The sequence below is a fragment of the Nipponia nippon genome, unplaced genomic scaffold (genome assembly GCF_047370975.1).
Source record: "Nipponia nippon isolate SJK-2023a ecotype South Korea unplaced genomic scaffold, ASM4737097v1 scaffold_2, whole genome shotgun sequence".
Classification (NCBI taxonomy): Eukaryota; Metazoa; Chordata; class Aves; order Pelecaniformes; family Threskiornithidae; genus Nipponia; species Nipponia nippon.
Genome location: NW_028262336.1, coordinates 105,550,049 through 105,568,192, shown reverse-complemented (window position 1 = coordinate 105,568,192; position 18,144 = coordinate 105,550,049). Strand labels below are relative to the sequence as shown.

General features: G+C 33.8%; 1 protein-coding gene across 7 annotated transcripts in view; it reads left to right on the top strand.

The window, feature by feature from the left end:
* Positions 1 to 18,144, top strand: part of NBEA (neurobeachin) — a 513,742-nt gene that overhangs the window by 235,452 nt on the left and 260,146 nt on the right. For all 7 annotated transcript variants that reach the window (XM_087756962.1, XM_087756961.1, XM_087756957.1 and 4 more), the window contains one exon: positions 12,975 to 13,036. In XM_087756962.1, the coding sequence (XP_087613088.1) occupies positions 12,975 to 13,036 (62 nt within the window). The remainder of the gene's footprint in view (positions 1 to 12,974; positions 13,037 to 18,144) is intronic.

Genomic DNA, 18,144 nt, shown 5'->3' with positions numbered 1-18,144 from the left:
TAATGTCTTAGCTATGGCAGTAGTTACATGGGTATTTCTTAATCAACTTCAGTATTTACTCTGCACTATCATTTGGGGTATACCATCATCGTGTAGCGAATAAACGGAAAACTGAAAAGTAACTAAAAAAAATTTCAACGGGTTCATTGTCAGCTGCGTAATATACTGTGCTGATACAACACTATGGATATTGCAGCGTAAGGAACAGGAAAGCAATTGATAAAGCAGGGCTGAGAGAGAGTGCAGTGGGAACTCAACCGTATTAGACATCAGAGGATCCCTGTTAGAAATCAAGGTGAATGTTAAAAATGTTTCTGCGGGGAGGATGTTATGCAATGGTCAGGCTAATGCCATTTGCAGTGTATGTCTCAATGGACATGATCACTCTGGTCAGTCAGGGTCAGGAATCTTACAGATTCTTTGGTTTGTACTGGGGCAGCAACTCTGAACTGGTTTTCAAGGCTGAGTTCATAATGTATTTCTTCTCTGCCATGCCACCTCCCAATCCTTTCTTTCTATGTGCCCTAGGTGTCTCAGTGTACATTCTTCTATGTCTAGTAAGAGGTGATGCTGCAGACTTAGCACAGTGCAGTTAAAGCCAGTGAATTGCCTGACCCAATCCTCTGGAAGACAGATTTCCTTAATTTGTGGTAGTAGGATTCCTGTTCATAGATTTCTTTTTATCTTTCACTGTAAACACTTGCAAAAAGATCCCGGTGAAATTGCACTAGTGTCCAAAAACAAGCCCTGTTTAGATAATGAGGTTGGAACAACAATGAGTTAGAGATAATGCTTTTCTTCAGTAAGTTTAAAAACATTCATCATCACTAACAATACATTGAATAACTTTATATTGTTAAAAGCTTTGAATGTTGGTTTGCACTGTGAGGATTTTTTTATATATTTTCCTTTTTTACTTTATGAATTTCTGCAAGTAATTTGCAAGATTTGGGTTTTGCCACAAAGAAAACAATAGATAATTTTGAAACGGCACAAAAACCCTTGAAATCCTCCAGTGGATATACTTGAAAATGCCAATGATGATTGAAAGCCTGCCTGCACATGTTGTAATCCCTTCATAGACAAGAAAAAAAAAAAAGTTCATTAATTTCAATCTGCTATTTATAGGCTTGTAAGAAATTTGTTGTAAGAAATTCTTTATCTATGATTAGCTCTTAGTGTCTTGCTGAAAGGGTCCACAGTATGCTCATGTTTCTGCAAACACTTTGGGACCGAAAGTGTTTCTTACTAAAAAACATTGATGAGTCAGATACACATGGAGACAGAAAACAACACCAGTTTTTCAGAAGTCTGTATGGTAGGAACAAATAAATGATGAAAGGTTAAATGGATATTCAAATCTGCCTATTTATTTACACGTACTCCAGCAGAGTCAAGCTTCAAAGCTTTGCAACTTCCACACTGTTTTTCAGAGTATGCTACTACTGACAAGACAGATCCCAATACTGGCCTTCAGAGGAGGAACTGAAGAGCAGATGCCACAGCAGAAGTCTTTGTTATTTATCAACAGTGAAATCTTCATACTATAATGTCCCCCAAACCAGTAACAGAACATTTTTCTTTCATATAATATTCCTTTATGATGTCTATAAAGGGATATAATGACAAACACCAGAAAGTGAAGAGGATAAATATTCATTCGATTTTGAAGATTTAACTCTTGAATTACTGAAGTACCTGTGTGCAGAAGTATGTTCTGAACAGATCTTTAACATGGCAGGAATCATATAGATCAGAGATCCAGATAGCAACTAGGAAATGCATAGCATCTGGCACCTTTTTGAAAGTAAACCTGCCAATAACTAATTACACATATGAGCCACTCTATCCCTGTCTAATGAATTGGACACTTACTAAGATGTATTAGACTATGTAACAGAGGTTAACTGCTCATGCCCTCTCCTTTGTCTCTGGCTTGTGTGGTCCCAGCGTAACTTAAGGGTAGAAATTGTTGTTGGCACTCAGATTATATGTCCTTGATTATATTATCATTGTTACATTAATTAATAATGAAGATATCTTTACAATCCAAAATGTATGGAGCTCCCATTAGGCACAAATTGGGGTGGTTCTGTTGCTTTGCCAATGAAGAAAAAATGACTGAAAATGTGAGACTAATTGTAAAGTTTAGAATCAACTACATATATTCAACAGAAGGGGCTAAGAGAGTGCAGCACTAAAAAAAAAAATAAATACATGCCCTCAGGAAAACAAAAGCTGGTAACAGTGTAAACTGGTCAGGTTTGCTGAAAAGAAGCTCTGAAAGTTATCCTTGAAAATAGAGAAGACAGTAGATGTTTGAAGTTACTAAATTACTGTTGAAAGTGCTACTATAAAAATTATATTATTAGAAACCAAACAGTACCAATTGCTGTTCTTTTAAAGCACATAAAGAAATGCACAAAATATTGGAGCCCTTAAAGAGCAAGAAAAGGAGATGTTTGTGGTCCTCAGGTTCCACTTGCCTTCAGCACTATTGGGCACTTGTTCTCACAAGTTTCTTTTTCAAGCTAGTAGCCTGTATTCCAGTTGCAAGCCTTAAGGCCGAGAAAGGACTGGTCTTTTTGCCTTAAAACTCTAGAATACCCTCCCTGGTGACTTTGTACTCCTTCTTTGTCCTAGTATCATACAGGTCATTTGGCCTTCTGTCTTCCTTCTTGTTCTGACTTTTAGCTTTCATGGAAAATAATTTTATTTTTGCCTTTTTTTTTAAATGTTTGCCTCCTACTACAAAAAGAATAGCAAGAGACCTATTTAACATTATTTGAAGGTAATAATTTTAAAAAGATTCTTGAGAAAGTTATTAACACATACAGGTACTACTGTAACATAGCCTGTAGGTGGACTCATCATATCAGGTATACAGCAGTACTGCCTGGTAACACTGGACTAAGTTGTACAATTTTTTTTAGAACAACCACCTTTTTCCCCCTTATTATTTTCTCCTCTACTGTCCAGGTCCAAAGAAAAACGAGGTGGTGTGCCAAAAAGGTATTCAGTATCTACAGGATGTTCATGCTGTGACTGAAGCTCCCCACAGGCAGAGGTTCTCTGGTTCTTATTCCACTTAATTCATCATTCAGAACTCAGCAGGGGACTCTGCCTGATTTTGGACTTGAAACAGTTAGGCTGGTATTTGCCCCACCCTTTGTCCTCTAAAGGCTTAAAAATGGTATCAATCTACTTTATTATCCCAGCAGTATTTTCCAGAGAACTACCTAACTCTGATAAACTATAGGGTGCAAATAACATCTCTGTATCAGATTTTGCCCTGAAAGATGTATTTCTCATGAGGCATAGTCTAATAATCCTTTTCCATGTAGCCTGAGCTCTATGTCCAGGTTCTTCACAAAACTAATCTCATTAGGGCTGGTCACAGTTTCTTCTTCTATGTTCCTTAATTCTGTGTCTACTTATCACCTGCTCTTATGACCCAGACTGAAACCTTTTAATCAGTGACCAAGTTTAACAAAACTGCCTTACTTGTCCTGATGATTTAAAGGCATTTGTACAGTTCATCCTATTGGATATGGATGTGCTTGTTTCCATGCCTTCAAGGCATAAACAAAGAATATTCCCCAAAAATTCTTGAATCAATTAACTTGAGAAACTATCACACTTGAATCTTAAAGATATACCTATTTTTAGAGCCCTTTGGTTTTGATAGAAAAAAATGTTAATGACAGCATAAACATTAATGAACTATCCAGCTTGATTTATATAGATGTTAACAGACAAGCCTGGGATTATTTCTGCAAGGACTAAAAGAATATATCTTTACTGTGTTCACTCTAACTTTATGTTAAGATTTACCTCCCTGAAAAAAACCAAACCTGCTAAACATATATTGTCTTATATCATGTCTTATTTTTGCCTGTTGGTATGTGGAATTTTATGATCCAGTCTTTTTATACTAATAGTGGTGTTGCCTGTGGAGATTTTCTTGCAGTGGGAAACCCTCATGCTGAAAGAACTTGACAGACAACAGAGACAGTTGTGATATGTCAAATTAAGATGGCAAAGTGATGTCAAAGCAGGTCTAGGGAGAGCCCATAACAATGTTACTGTCAAGTAAATAAAGAAAACTGAAACACAAGAAATACAAGTTATTTCAAGAGATCTATGCCTGTGATATGGTTCTGTGTTTTGAGAAACACTGTTTTAAAATGATTACCATTTGTCAGTAGGGCTTCAGGATAGGAGCAAGATCTGATGGCTGCCAACTAAGGTCAACAAAGTTCAGCAGGGAAATGGAGACTGATCTTTTTTCTTTGTTATCAAACTCTCAGAAAACGATTACCATCTAAACAAAATATTTGTTCACCAACAGTTTGCTCAACTAGATACAAAAATTAGCTGGTGAGTGATCACACCTAGTTAAAATAATGGTCATTTTGGCCTTAGAAATTTAGGAAGCTGCATGAGTTCTGTGAGGTTTTGTTATACATCCTATTTGTAGCTGCACTGGTTCACTCACTGATCTCTCAGTATGGCCCCAAGGCTGCCAAAGAGAAGAAACATAAGGAAGTAAGGAGGACCAGTAAAGAGTAAGTGGTTTTACTGCTGTGCAGCCTATCCTTTTCTCTCCTTCCTCCTTTGTCATTCAGCATACACACATTTCAGTTGTGTCACGCCACAGTGATAATATTCCCCCTAATAATAAGAAAGAATATAACAAAGAACTAGAAGGTAGTAGTAAAAAAAGGAAACAAAAGGCAATTCCTATATTTAAAAAAAGAGGAGATAAACAACAGAAGTATAAATAAGCACAGAAAATAGGGCATCAAATAGGAATAAGTTATAGACTGAAGCTAAGGAAAAGTTGATAAATTTCAGGAGAAAAATAAAACCTTATACCTAGGGAAAAAATAACATTGAGTAATGCATTTGAATTATATTACTTGTTGCATTTTCAGGGAAAGCATGATATTCTAGAGACTGTCATTTGGGATCATACTTATGATCCATCTTGTCCAGGATGTCACTTTTGACAGCTTTAGAAAGAATTGGAAAAGGTTCATGAGATTAAGAGAATGCATCATAGGTGTAGTGAAGGTAGAAAGTACAAACATTTGCTTGTGTTAGTGAGTGAAATTAATGTTCTGATTTCTGCTTGTATACTTTGAAAATAATTCACTGTTGAGGTAATTATTCTGAAATTTATATCCTGTAACACAGATTTGAGAGGAGGTGAAGGACTGAGAAAAAAGAGAAAGGAGGGGTAGATGCTTCTTCATTTAAATAAGAAAATTGTGAGGGATCAGTAGAACATAAAATCTCAGAATATTTCTTTTTTCCCAGATGTATTGAATATGTGACAACTTCTTTGGTATTGGTTGTTTTCATTTAGTAATTTTTCTACAAATTTAATCACAAAAATAGCAACTGGATCATGAAACAAATGGCATCTTGAGAAAAATATCACGTGACAAAACAAAAATCTTTCAACTTTTCACATTTTAAATTAATTTTTAAATGGCTTTTTCCATTAATATTTTTCTTACTCCATCCATTGAAATAAAATATTCAGGGCAGCAGCTGTGGCAGAAATTTAGCCACAACTTTGAGCCACTTATTTGAGTAATATCATAGGATAAAGGGGAAAATCAGAAGACTTTCAGGATCATATTTTAATTTTCACAGTAAACTGTTGGGTGTTTGGAAAAAAAATTGGAATGGTTTTCATTGAGATTCTTTCTAGATAAATGAGAGGTTTCGATTTTCCAGAACCTCCATCTAAGTGTAGTTTATTTTTTAGTTCTTCCAGGCTTCCACCGAAATAAAGTTGCTCAAGTCTACCTGAAACTTAAGTAGAGTTTAAGAGAAAAGCAATAGTTCAATTTTACAGACATTTTCAAGATTAGAGGTGTTTTAATTTGATCAGCTGCAGTGCAGTGTGATCCCTGGTTTAGCTGTTTTGACGCATTGTCTAGAAGGGGACTTTAGAAGAGAAGGAAACACATTTTGTTTCCAAATTAAATTCTAGTATATAATAAGTATCATATTGTTCCAAAAAAAAATCTGCTTCACTTAAATTTAATAGGGAATTGTTTTCTTATAATTAACATTTGTGTTGTATTCTTTTATATGAAAAGAATAATATTGTGTTATTAATGCTAACTAGAACAATTTCTCAACTGATACATGATAGATTGATATAAATTTTAGGTCTGTCCTGGTATAGCAATTAGATAAGTATATTACTTCACTACGTCACAACACATATTTGAAAAGAGATACATCAAAAGAGATATTGTTTTAAGAGAAGGACAGAGAAGCACAAATGCATATATTGAGTAAATCCCAATGGACTGTTGGCCAAGGAAAAAATTACCACAGGCGCTAAATGAAAAACTGGATCAGTTTTGAAAATCTTCAGTGAGATATTAAACTGAACAGTGGTAGTGGATTTATTTTATAGATTAAGTGATCTCATTCTCATTTGATGAATGAGAATTTGTGCATCCCATTAACACTAATGGAAAATTGACAAAAATTCCATACATTGGTAGAAGGCTAGACTCTTCAGAGTAATGTGGCACCAGCATCAGTTTTGTCAATATCATTACAGCTCATGGGATCACAGTATGAAAGTCTGTAACTTTAAAAAGTAAATCATGTACACATTGTAATAAATCCCCTCTCTGTGGGTATGCTCTCAAGGGTTTTTGCCATTCTGTGATTCCATCTGGATATTTTATAGTTCTCATTTAGATTGCTTTTTAGCAACTGCAGTGGTGAAGAAGTATAGGTTTTCTTACTTCAATAAAATAATTCAAGAAACCGTTACATAGCATTCTTATTCTTTTAAATATTATCCTAGTATTAACCTCTGTTTTATTTTACAAATTTGACTAAAAAGGCCAAATTATTTGAGCTGGGTCTGAACAGATTAAAGTCTATTTTTTATGTTGACCTATCAGTGTTTATTTGAGGTGTTTATCTTAAGATATGAGTTCTAAAGATTTCTGATAATATTTTAAAGGTATTATTTCATTTGATAACCTGGATGATAGCTTTTCCTAGATTTTTGGGTACCAGGTATAAAGAATATTACATGTGTTGTGCAGTGTCTTTCACCATAACAAAAAATCTTATAAGAAGTGTAACTGTCTTGATCAACTACTGAAGCACTGAATCAAATTCACATTCATCATGTTTTTCTGTGTCACTCTTTTGCTCTGTAAAGGAGATCTACTGATACAAAGGATGGTCTGGAGTACTAATACAGCCATCCTTCATGGTCCCTAGAGTTGGTGGTAATGTTGTGTTCTGCCAGTCAAGGCTGCTGAAGGGAATTGTTAAATCCATAACCCTGACTTTGTTATTTTAGTGAGTATATGTTCTTTGGAATAGCATTTCCTTTCATCTAGTAACAGTGGAGTTGTAATTATTTTGCAACATGGCTGTGATTTCCATCTGCAGACTTTCTGCAATTCCTGAATATTTGCCAGCCTTTGCTTTTCGTAAATTAAGACCATTAGTGTAATTTAAATGTCTACTAAATATGTGACATATGTGTCGTTCTAAAACCAATTTTGAGTGTAATCTTACAAAACATTATATTCTGTTTAATACGTATATTGCATATTTTTTTTTCTAATAATTGCTTTGCTTGGAATAAGAACATCTGTCATTTCAGTTAATAGTTTTACATACTTAGCATTTACTTTCAAACTTTTCACCTATCTTTAATTTTCCCTCCGTACTACCTCTCTTCAGTTCTGTAGCGAACTCACCAGCAACTTGATAATTGATTAAAACCATCAATTTGAATCTAGGTTTCTTTGAATGACAACATATGGCAGAGCAGGAATAATGTAGATTTCAACTATCCAAGTAATTTTAATTAATGGTCAAAAAAGAAATCCTAAGTTTATTTATTTGATTCTAAGTTGGATTTAGCAAAATATTTCAAGAAAATATTTGCCATAAATTTTGCTGGCAGAAGAAAGACATTTTGCAAGAACAAATAAGCTTGAAGGAAAAGTATTTCCAACCAAAATATGACCATCACTTTTTTCCTAGTACTATCAGATCCAAAACATACTTCAGTTTCTGTCACCAGCATGAACCTTCCTTGAAAATTTGTTGTGCCATTCCTAACAAATGTAGAATAGAGTATAAGGGAATGAACTATCCAAAATGTAGACACTATTTGTGAGTGGTAATTACCAGTGGAAAATTCCTACTCTGTCTCTTGGCACAGAAGTCAGTGAGGATTATGGGAAGAGGTACCATGGTATGAGTTACTAGTAGTTATAGAGAACAATTTGAAACAATACAGTTTTGTTTAAAATACATGAAAGACTATATCAGTAGGAAATAGAAAATAGCTGACCTTACTAAAATACAGGTTAAAAAGGAGAATTCTAGTATTTTCTGATATTTTTTTGTCTAGTTTTAGAACCTTATACTCATTTCTAAGTACATTTTATGCACTATTCGTATGTTAATGAAATAATACATATAATAGCATGTCTTTATTTTGTCATAAGCATTTTTTTCTATACAAAGCTCCTGTAGTTTTGATGACATGCTGTACAGGAGTAATAAAGGCCAAGTTTTCTCTGTGAATTGGGTTAAATGGATTAAACTTTCTCAAGCTTTTTATTTAGCTGTACCTGAGACTGTCAGATAAGTAGAAGCTGTAACTGTGTGAAAGATTTCTGCAGGCTTTAAAGTATAGTTAATTGCATCTTTTTTTCTAAGTTCAATATAAGATATAAAAACATGTAACTTTTGGTTTTGCTAATATTACAATTGATTCCAGCTCCAATAAGGTTTTAAGTTGACACAAAGTAAAATCATTGAAAGAAAATGCAGGCAAACCTTGATAAAGACCAGATGAAATTGTGGTGGTATTCAGTTAGACTCATACACACATTGTATTAATAATAATAATAAAAAAAAGAAGTTCAAAACCGTCATCTTATTTCATAAGGATTTTTTTTTAAATTGATTTTATCAGCCTATGTTAGATTTCTTCAAAATAGAAATTCATAGTGACTAGTTCAGCATGGTGACTTCAAGGTTTTGAACCCATGACTTCATTAATGCCACAGGCGTGACTAAAATAGCATAGTTGAAATTAATCTTTTTTTAGACGTTAATAAGTCATAGTGAAAAGAAATAATTAGCATATCTTTGGGCCAACAGAAGAACATTGAAAAAGAAGTCAAGTAAACCCGAGCATTTCAAGATAATTACCAGGCATACATCATTTAGTCCAGATTAGCTAAGGTCACGCACTTGATGCTCCCAGTTTTTGCATCCATATATGTGGTCATTGTCGCCATCAAATTGCTGAATTTTGATGGTTATATTTAATGGACTGAGAATAGACCATGAAGAAAAGTACTAAGAACAGCAAATATAAAAAGCACGTACTCCATTCAGTTAATCAATGACCTTTTTAACCTTGCTGTATGCAGGAAATATCCACTTGTATTTTAGTAATTACATTAGCTTCCTTAATGGCATTTGATACAGATGGTATAGGGAAAAACTTATCTGCAGCTGAAGAATGCAGGCAACAGTTTTAGTTTGAATTGCAAATACTTTTTCTCATTGGAGTTAAGTGGGGGGAAAGAGAACTGAAAATAAATTTGTGTGGTCTCCTCAATAAGAGAAGCCATTATTTTTCAAAGCTTGTTATCATTTTTGTTTCTTGTTATGTTAGAACTAATAAAATTTTGCGTGATCTAAAAATCTGTGTGAAATCCTGCAAAACTATAGAGAGGAAGAATAAATGCAGTTGTTAGTGCATTTAGGGCTTAGGAAACTGATATTTACTCCAATTCATGCTACAAATTCTATTTTTTATTTTGTGAAGATACCTCAACCAGTTTGTGCCTTCTCTTCTGTCTGTAAAATGGGAGCAGAACATTTTATTCCTCCTTTATTTTTTTTTTCTCTGTTAGAATATATACTGTCTGCTGAAAGAAATTATTTTAGTGTCTGTACCAGTCCAAAAGCAGTGAGGCACTTCACACAAGCTGAACTTCCTGGAACAGAGTATCACACAAATTTAAAAACCAAAAGATTATTAAAATTATCTGTTTTCTGGTCTATGTAGGATAAGTTCAGCAGGACAGGGATCATGATTCTTCCTTAACTTCTCCTACAGCTTTTGATTATATGGGATCTTCATAAACCAGAGATTACATTCTGACAGTTTTTCCTAACAGGCAGAAATGGATCTGTCCTCCGTTAGGTCTGATCTGTTTTTATCATTCTCTACTATTGACTCCACAACAGCTCTGACAGTAAACTCTGAAGATTAATTGTGTTTTGCATAACAGGAAAAAAAAAAATCTTTATTTATTTCAAATCTTTCCTGCTTAATCAGGAATAAGTGAAAATGGAAAGAAGCACAAAGGACACAAAAATAGAGCCCTTGGCAGCTTGGAAGGAGGAAATGGAGCATGTAATGGAGGGCACACACTTCCCCTCATATGATTTGAGTGGAGGGAGTCCCTGAAGTGGGAGTAGGAGGCTGATAAATAAGAAAATGAACATGTAAAAAGTGCTACAGTCTCTAAGATAGTTATTTGTTTCTTTTTGACATGAAAACTAGCCTCTTAGGACCTCAGGTTTTGAATACTACTGGTTAGGAGAGGTGTTAATGGCTATTATCAATGGTTGTTTCATCAGCAGGCAATTACAGAGCTGGTTACAACTCATGGGTGTGCTGATGTGCTAACCAGATGTCAGTTCTGTATCCTCCTCTTTCTTTTTCTTAATTTAACCAAAATCAGTTCGATTCTCCTTTCCAATGCTAGAATACTACATCCAAGCTTGCAGTTGATTAGATGTGATATACAAAAAGTTATCAAGTGATGTCCATACAAATAGAAAAAAGACATGAGTTTTAGGTCAGATGATCATTTTACTCAAGCCCATAGAATCACCGGGCTTTAAAAATTATAGTATATAAAAATTCTTTTTATTGTAAACAGAAAACTTTGCACTAAATTAATTATCCCTTCATTCAAACAGAGAGTCCTGTTTTATTATAAGTACAGCCTTTTTACCATTAAGACTCATCATTGTTATCTGGATGATAACCGTGAATACTTATCCTAGCCTTGTGCCCTTTTAGACATGTTTATTTTGATCCATGCTCCAAACTTTCTTTCATATTGTTTGAAGCTACACAGGTGGCATAAGTATCACCAACTGTCTTTGAAAGTTAAAAATTTCTAATTAAATGAATTAAGCCAGGAAATATTCATTATGAGTTTCTCTTTAAAGTGTATATTTTGCATTGAGTTTTCTATTCTTTTTGGAAACCTGGTGAAGATACAAAAAATTAATGCTGATGCATAAACGTTTGTTATATAATTTAATTAGTTTATTTTTTCATAACTGTGTATGAAGGAGACATTTGTTCTTTTGATGTAAAATCAGAAGCTAAAGACGTACACATTTAGAAGACTGTAGCATGGGAATGTGTTTCTAAGAGCATTATTTTGACTCCATCATGTTTTAATACACCTGAGGTCTGATTTTGAAAGAAGATAAATGAGCATGTGACAGAAAAGATTTTTTTTTTAATTTTACAGAATACGAGGTGGATTCATAATAAATATTCTATGATAAAATATTTGATATGTCTGTATTACCTGCATTGGTTTAACTGTAGAGTTCAGTCTTCTGTTTGGATTTTCTTTGTCAGCTTTCAAACAGTGGAGGTAGCCTGCAGGTGATAAGTATCCCATTAATCTTTCTGATCCTCTAGCACTTGAGCATGAGAATAGCTGATCAATTACAGCAATTGTCTCCCTAAATGAGCTTTGCACATCTGCCTCTTATTTAATTAGTTAACTGTCTGCCCATATATCTGATAGAATGGAATCCTAGTGGCTTCTTACAGCTTGTTCTGTGTTAATGTACAATAAGGATGAGGTTGTTAGCAAAACGGGCACAAAAGGGTATTTATTCACTACCCGCAATAAATATACGTGCTATTGTGTAGGAGTGCTTTTGTCTCTAATCGCTGTTTGTAGAAGCCTACTTAAAGTACATCAGTTTGCTTTTCAGCTTCCTATTTAGTCCAATGTTGTAAGCTTTATATTTGTGTATTTATCATTTTTATAACTCAACCAAAGTGTTTCCATGCCCTAAACCAACATATCAATGTGTTGCCTATATGACTGTAGATAACAGAAGCTACCGTATATAGTTAACAGTAGAAGTGTAATTTCCTCCTTGTCTCTTTGCAATGCATCTTTTAAATACTTAGATATGATATCCTTCTCTCAGAAAGTAAATTTGCATTTCCAAAGCTGCAAAGAAGTATTTACAATAGTGGCAATGTTATTATGTATTAATTATTCAAATTAAGTACAAAACAATGAGTAACAATTACACTGCATAATTCAAAGTCTGCTTTAAGAAACACAGACTACAAATTATGGGTTATAATTTTAATAAAAATAGGATTTCACATTAACGCCTCTACCCTTAATATTCAAGCTTTCAATTACAGGAAAGTCAATTACCAGATAAAAATTAAAATAATTTCTAAGCACAGGCCTTATTCTCTACCTGTTAATATCTGATCAGGTTATTCTTAAGAATTTACAGGATTTAGTTTTCAAAGATTGTTTTCTTATGTTTATCATATATTCAATTGCTTTGAATGATATAGAAAGGTATTTCTTTATTTATTTAAATAATGAACAGAGCTAAATGCCAAAAAGACTTAATTAAAAAACATTTTGTCCTGAACATGGTATAAGTTATTCCAGGTGATGCTTTGGTGCTTTCTGAGCATTTAAGTATGTTTGAATCTGAAATTCTCAGATAATTGTGCTTGAACCTTGTTTCAGTGAATTTGAGTGATAAAAATATACAGCACAGATATTTTATGGAATTTCTGAAATCATGGAGCTATAACTACTAGATATCACCAATCTTTTAAATTCATTTTTGACTATTTATTGCAGGTCTGGTTTGTATGAAGTCGAGTACTTCAGTGGTTGAACTTGTTATGCTGCTTTGTTCACAGGTAAGACATTCTCTGCTTTTAATTGTATTAGTTTCTTTGCATAGTGCTGGATTACTGCCAGCCTAAGAATTGTATCTTGCTGCTTGTTTCATTCTTCCATTTCAGTATAAGAAAATACAAATTAATATCTTCTAGTAGCATATAAATTGTAGATTTTTTTTTATGCATTCCATAGTGTTGCTATATTCACAGGGTATACAATGTATATTTGCATTTTTTTGAAAAGTGTATGGATATACATTATGCACTTTTTCTGTGCATGAACTCTCTTTCAATACAGTTCTTATTTGGAATACGTAAGTAGGATACTGTTTTCGTAGTTTCATCTTAAAATCAGTATTAGTAATTTTTTAAAATCTTACTTTGTGGTGACTTTGTTACTTTTGGTATACATGACATAACTTATTGCATATTTTATATAGCTATCAGTATATAAAAAGCAGAGGAACACGGCTTAGGTAGTCCTCAGGAACTGGCAGAAACAGAGTATTTCTATTTAAAAAATGCTGCGGTTAATTTTTTTTTTCTTAGGATAGCAGTAATGGGATTCTCAGAAATCTGAATCAATTAATGTTTTGAATTGCTTTCACAAGTGAAATATTCAAAACTAAAATAATTCCTCATACTGTTTGGATTGTTTACATCTCAATTTTCATTTTATTTGTTTTGTCAGAAGTGTTATTGGCTATATTCGTATCTATAGCCTTTTACCTTAAACTGCCAGTAATAAGTTACCAACAAACATTTTAGAATTTTGCTCATTTTGTAAAATATAGGAAAAATATAATGGCCTAACAGATCCAAATAACTTCACAAGTTTTTACACTTCTCTAAAGACTTATTAACAGTGTTTCATTTACCAAGTTCCCCACAGATTTATAATACCAGTTAAACTCAAACCAAGTTAGTATATAAAATGCCCAGGTTAACTTGTTATATTATTACCAAGGAAAATTACTTGTTTGTAGTTTTACTTGAGCATTCACTGCTGCACATTAAGAACATGCACAAGAAATGTACTGAAAACAAATTAGTTTCTAGGGGTAACTGAAATGAAAATCCACTTTTGAGGTATCTATCTGAAAATAATTAACATTTACAACTGATTTTGGGGGAGGGGGTTCCAACTTACCTGCTGTTTGCCAGTCCATAGGTTGCATTTCTTCAAGCTTGTGTCATAAGGAAATCATTAAATCTTGTTTTCCTTTTTTTTTTTTTTCCCCCCCTCTTCCTTCCCTCCCCCCCCCCACCGCCCCCACTTTTAGCCAGGGTGGATATTGGTTAGGGAAAAGTAAAAGAAAAATACATCCCTGGCAGGAATCCTCAGTGGGGTTTGAACTTCAAACCTTCTCCAGCAGGGCACTTGAAAAATTTGTTACCTAATGGTGAAGTCCTGGGTTCCAGGAAAATTCCAAAAGATCCATTAAGGCTTTTGAGCCCTATGTTCATGTCATGAAACTTTTTTTTTTCTTTTTTTTAGCAGCTTTTGAAACCTTTTCTTGAGGGAAGGAATAACTTACAGTCCTTTCTTCTCTAGCCTTTGGTTTTACTGCAGTTCTCAGGAATAAAGTGGAATGTAGCATTAGGGTCTAGTGTCTTTGATGGCCTCATCATCTAATCATAGGTTTAACATTACTCATTTGCTGGCTCCAGGAATTCCTGCCATTAAGGGCCCTAGAGATGAAACTTTGCCTCAAATATTGATTGAAAGGAAGAGAGAGAAATTTAAGCTCTTTCTGCAATGCTTTTTCTTTAGACATCCCAGTAAAGCTATGTAACAAATGCAGCTAAATCAATTTGTTATTTTTATGACTATTATACATGTTATTTATTATTTCAAAATATTTGACTGTTTTAAAAATAAGCTTCATTTTATACCTGAAATAATGTGAAGAGCCTGATCATTTTCAAATTTTGAACACTTATTCATTTTCTTCAATGTTTGCTTCAGAGAGCTATTTTCCATCTACCCAAGAACTTGGGGAAACTGCAAGATTTTAGGTTTTATATCCCATCTGATACTTCGGGATTGTTTCCTTATCTTCTAAATAAGGGATTTTGTGTCCTGATGTCCATTTATTATGAAGTACTTCAGAAGCTAATGCTGTAATGGTTGCTGATGGAGTGATGTTAAATGTTTCTACAGGAATTGGTCAACAGGGGGCTGTAGTGGTGCAAATTGCATTCTCCTCCCCTCACCTTCCTAACTCCAAAAGTATTGCTTCTGTAAATCGCATCTGCACAGAATGTTGTATTTAATCCTGTAGGTGTACTAAACAATCAGGTCTGTAGTTCTATTCATCTGCAGGAAAAAAATTAGTTAATTTTTTGTATTTACATTTTAAAACTATTTGTCAAAAGAAAACATGAGGTAAATGCTATAAAGATACCGATACATAAGATGGCTAGAAGAAGAGAATGCAGACAGACAAATATCATAATCCAGCCTATAGCTAACAGAATTTGGAATTAGGAGTTTAGGAGATGTTGTCTGCAGCAAATGAGGTTAACTCATCTGTAAAGAAAACCCAGATAGTGCTACCTGAGCTTTTCCAAATGATAAATGGAGTAATACGGACTGGAAAGGCTATATAAAGTACTGTGGTTTTTAATAATCCTCATGTAACAAGGGTTTTTCTTTCTAACATGGGTAAATCCTTCATATTCAAATTTAATGACATTTTGCAGATTATGCAGGGAAGTTTGAAAAGTGTCACTCAAAAGATAGATGACGATATTAAAAACCTTTGAAAAGTACAATTTTGTTTGCACAGAACAGAGTAACTTTAGACATTGAAAAGGAAAGGGAAATGCGAAGTTTGTTTTCCTTTCATTTGCTACAGCAAATTAGATGCTTTTATGCTCTTTATGTTGGAAATTCCATGTTAACGACTACAGATTAGCAAGGATGTCAGAATTTTTTTTCTTATCTGAGCTCCTGAATAAAATCAACATTGCCAGCGGTTCATGTCCACGGTATGGTCTGAATTTACATGAAATATCACATTACAAATGTCTGAAGGTACATGTCATGGATAATTCAGTTCATATGGGCAGTCTTTTAGACTCTGAGGGATATGCAATCAAGCCTTTCCCCCAAAGGAATTTGGAGTTTCTGTGAAAAATACATTTTAAGTTTTAAAGGAAATCCTGTAGGGATAGTGCATCATTTGTGGGTTTGGGAAAGAACAAAAAGTTCCACTCTTTGTATTTTCAGAATCTCTGTTGTACTGTAACTTGCTTCCCTGCACCCATTTTATTTTTTCTAGTATCACCTACTTCACTAGATTAAAATTTAGGTTAATTTGAAGGCTTTATTTTCTTTATTTCTTATATATATCAAAAGCATACATCCAACTATTTGAAATATATTTTTTCTAGATAATTGATAATAAACATATAATGATTTTCACTTTTCATAAAACAGGCTTTTTCATTTGGATTTAGTCTGTTTTAACATAAAACGGATGAAGATGTGTTATGTTTGACAAGATCTGTGCTTGATTAGCTGGTCTTTGTTCCCTCAGCCTAGTTGGCCATGTAACAGCTGTGTTGCTGTTGGAGTGGCAGATTTCTTGTATAAACCATACATTTTTTTTAAAAGATACATTAATTTTTGTAGTGTAGTTCCTTCTTACATCAGATTTAGATTTCAATTACTTTTTTCTTATTCATTCTTTTGTTTTTCCTAGCCAAAACACTACAATAGTTTCTAATTACTTCCAGATCTTTTGCAAATTTTTCTCTTTGGGGATACAGCTTCTGCAGAAACTGAATGATGTTATCCCAAAGGAGTTTTATCTCATGCCACTTGTATTTTTATGTATCTTGTCTATTAACAGGGGGAATTTATTTTCTTAAACAGAAAATACTGTCTTAGTATTTAAGACATCTTGCTACGTGACCTGTTTAAAAATATAACTATTGTAATGGATAAATGGTTACTTTAGGGAAAAATGTGATGTCAGTTGTGATTGTAGAATACATATAGAATATCTGACCAATTTCAGGATTTTGTAGTTTTTCAATACATCATTCATTCTGTTGATTTCCCCTCCCCCTATGCTGTAAGTTTGATCAAGATAGTAATTCAGGAGCCTCCAAAGGAAATATCAAAACTAGAAAGAAAATAATCCATTCCTGAATCACTGTGTTGAGGAAAAAGATTTCTTTTAGATGCTATCCCTTGTAAATAGGCTTTTATTAGAAAAATTGTATGAGTGAGGAAAAGGATATACATAACCAAGAAATGCTTTACTTAAAATTGGCAATTAAAACCTGTTAGGAGATTCTCAAATAAATGATAACACATCATCCCTCTTATAATTAAGCTGTAAATAGATTCTGTAAATTGTTTAGTTTTATGAAAAATTATGGAACTTAAAGTGCTTTAAATAAAGCAAACTATAGCAAGAGTATATCCATAACTTGACAAACTCCAGTATGTAAAGAATGGGTAAACTGAGCTTCAGCTAAGCCTTTCAAATGTTAGTTAACAGTGTGAGCCTCATAAATGAGTTGTGTCTGTCCACATTGTCTTATCTATTAAGCTGGAATCCAGTCTGTCTTTCCCTATCACAGGCAGCCATTCAGTACATACTTAATCAAAAAAGATCTGTGAAGAATCTGATCCCATGCACCACAGTCCATAAAACACTTTCCAGCCATTTGACACATATAAAACATAGTAGTTGTATACTACTATATATAACATAGCAATCAAAACTATAAAGTGGCAAAATGGGGCAGAAGGTGAGAGAGGGGAAGGCAAATGAGTGCATTGCCTGTTGTCCTAAGTGGCAAGAAAAAATTTTAAATAATATCAAGAAATAATCCAACTCCAAGGAGAGGTGGAAAAACAAACAAATACCCCACCCCCCCAAAAGATATGCCTTGCCAGTGCAAATTCGAAGGAAATTCTCACTGAGTAAATATGGTGATAAGTTTAGCTCTGAGAATATAGGAAGACCTATCAACCAGGCACTGGAGAGATTTCAGTATGCACTAGCCCATCTAAATGTGCATTCTGCCTCAAAGTGTAGGATAGCTCTTGGGCTTCAGAAACTGTCAGCTGCCCAACGCAGAAACCAAGCACAAAAAGAAACCTT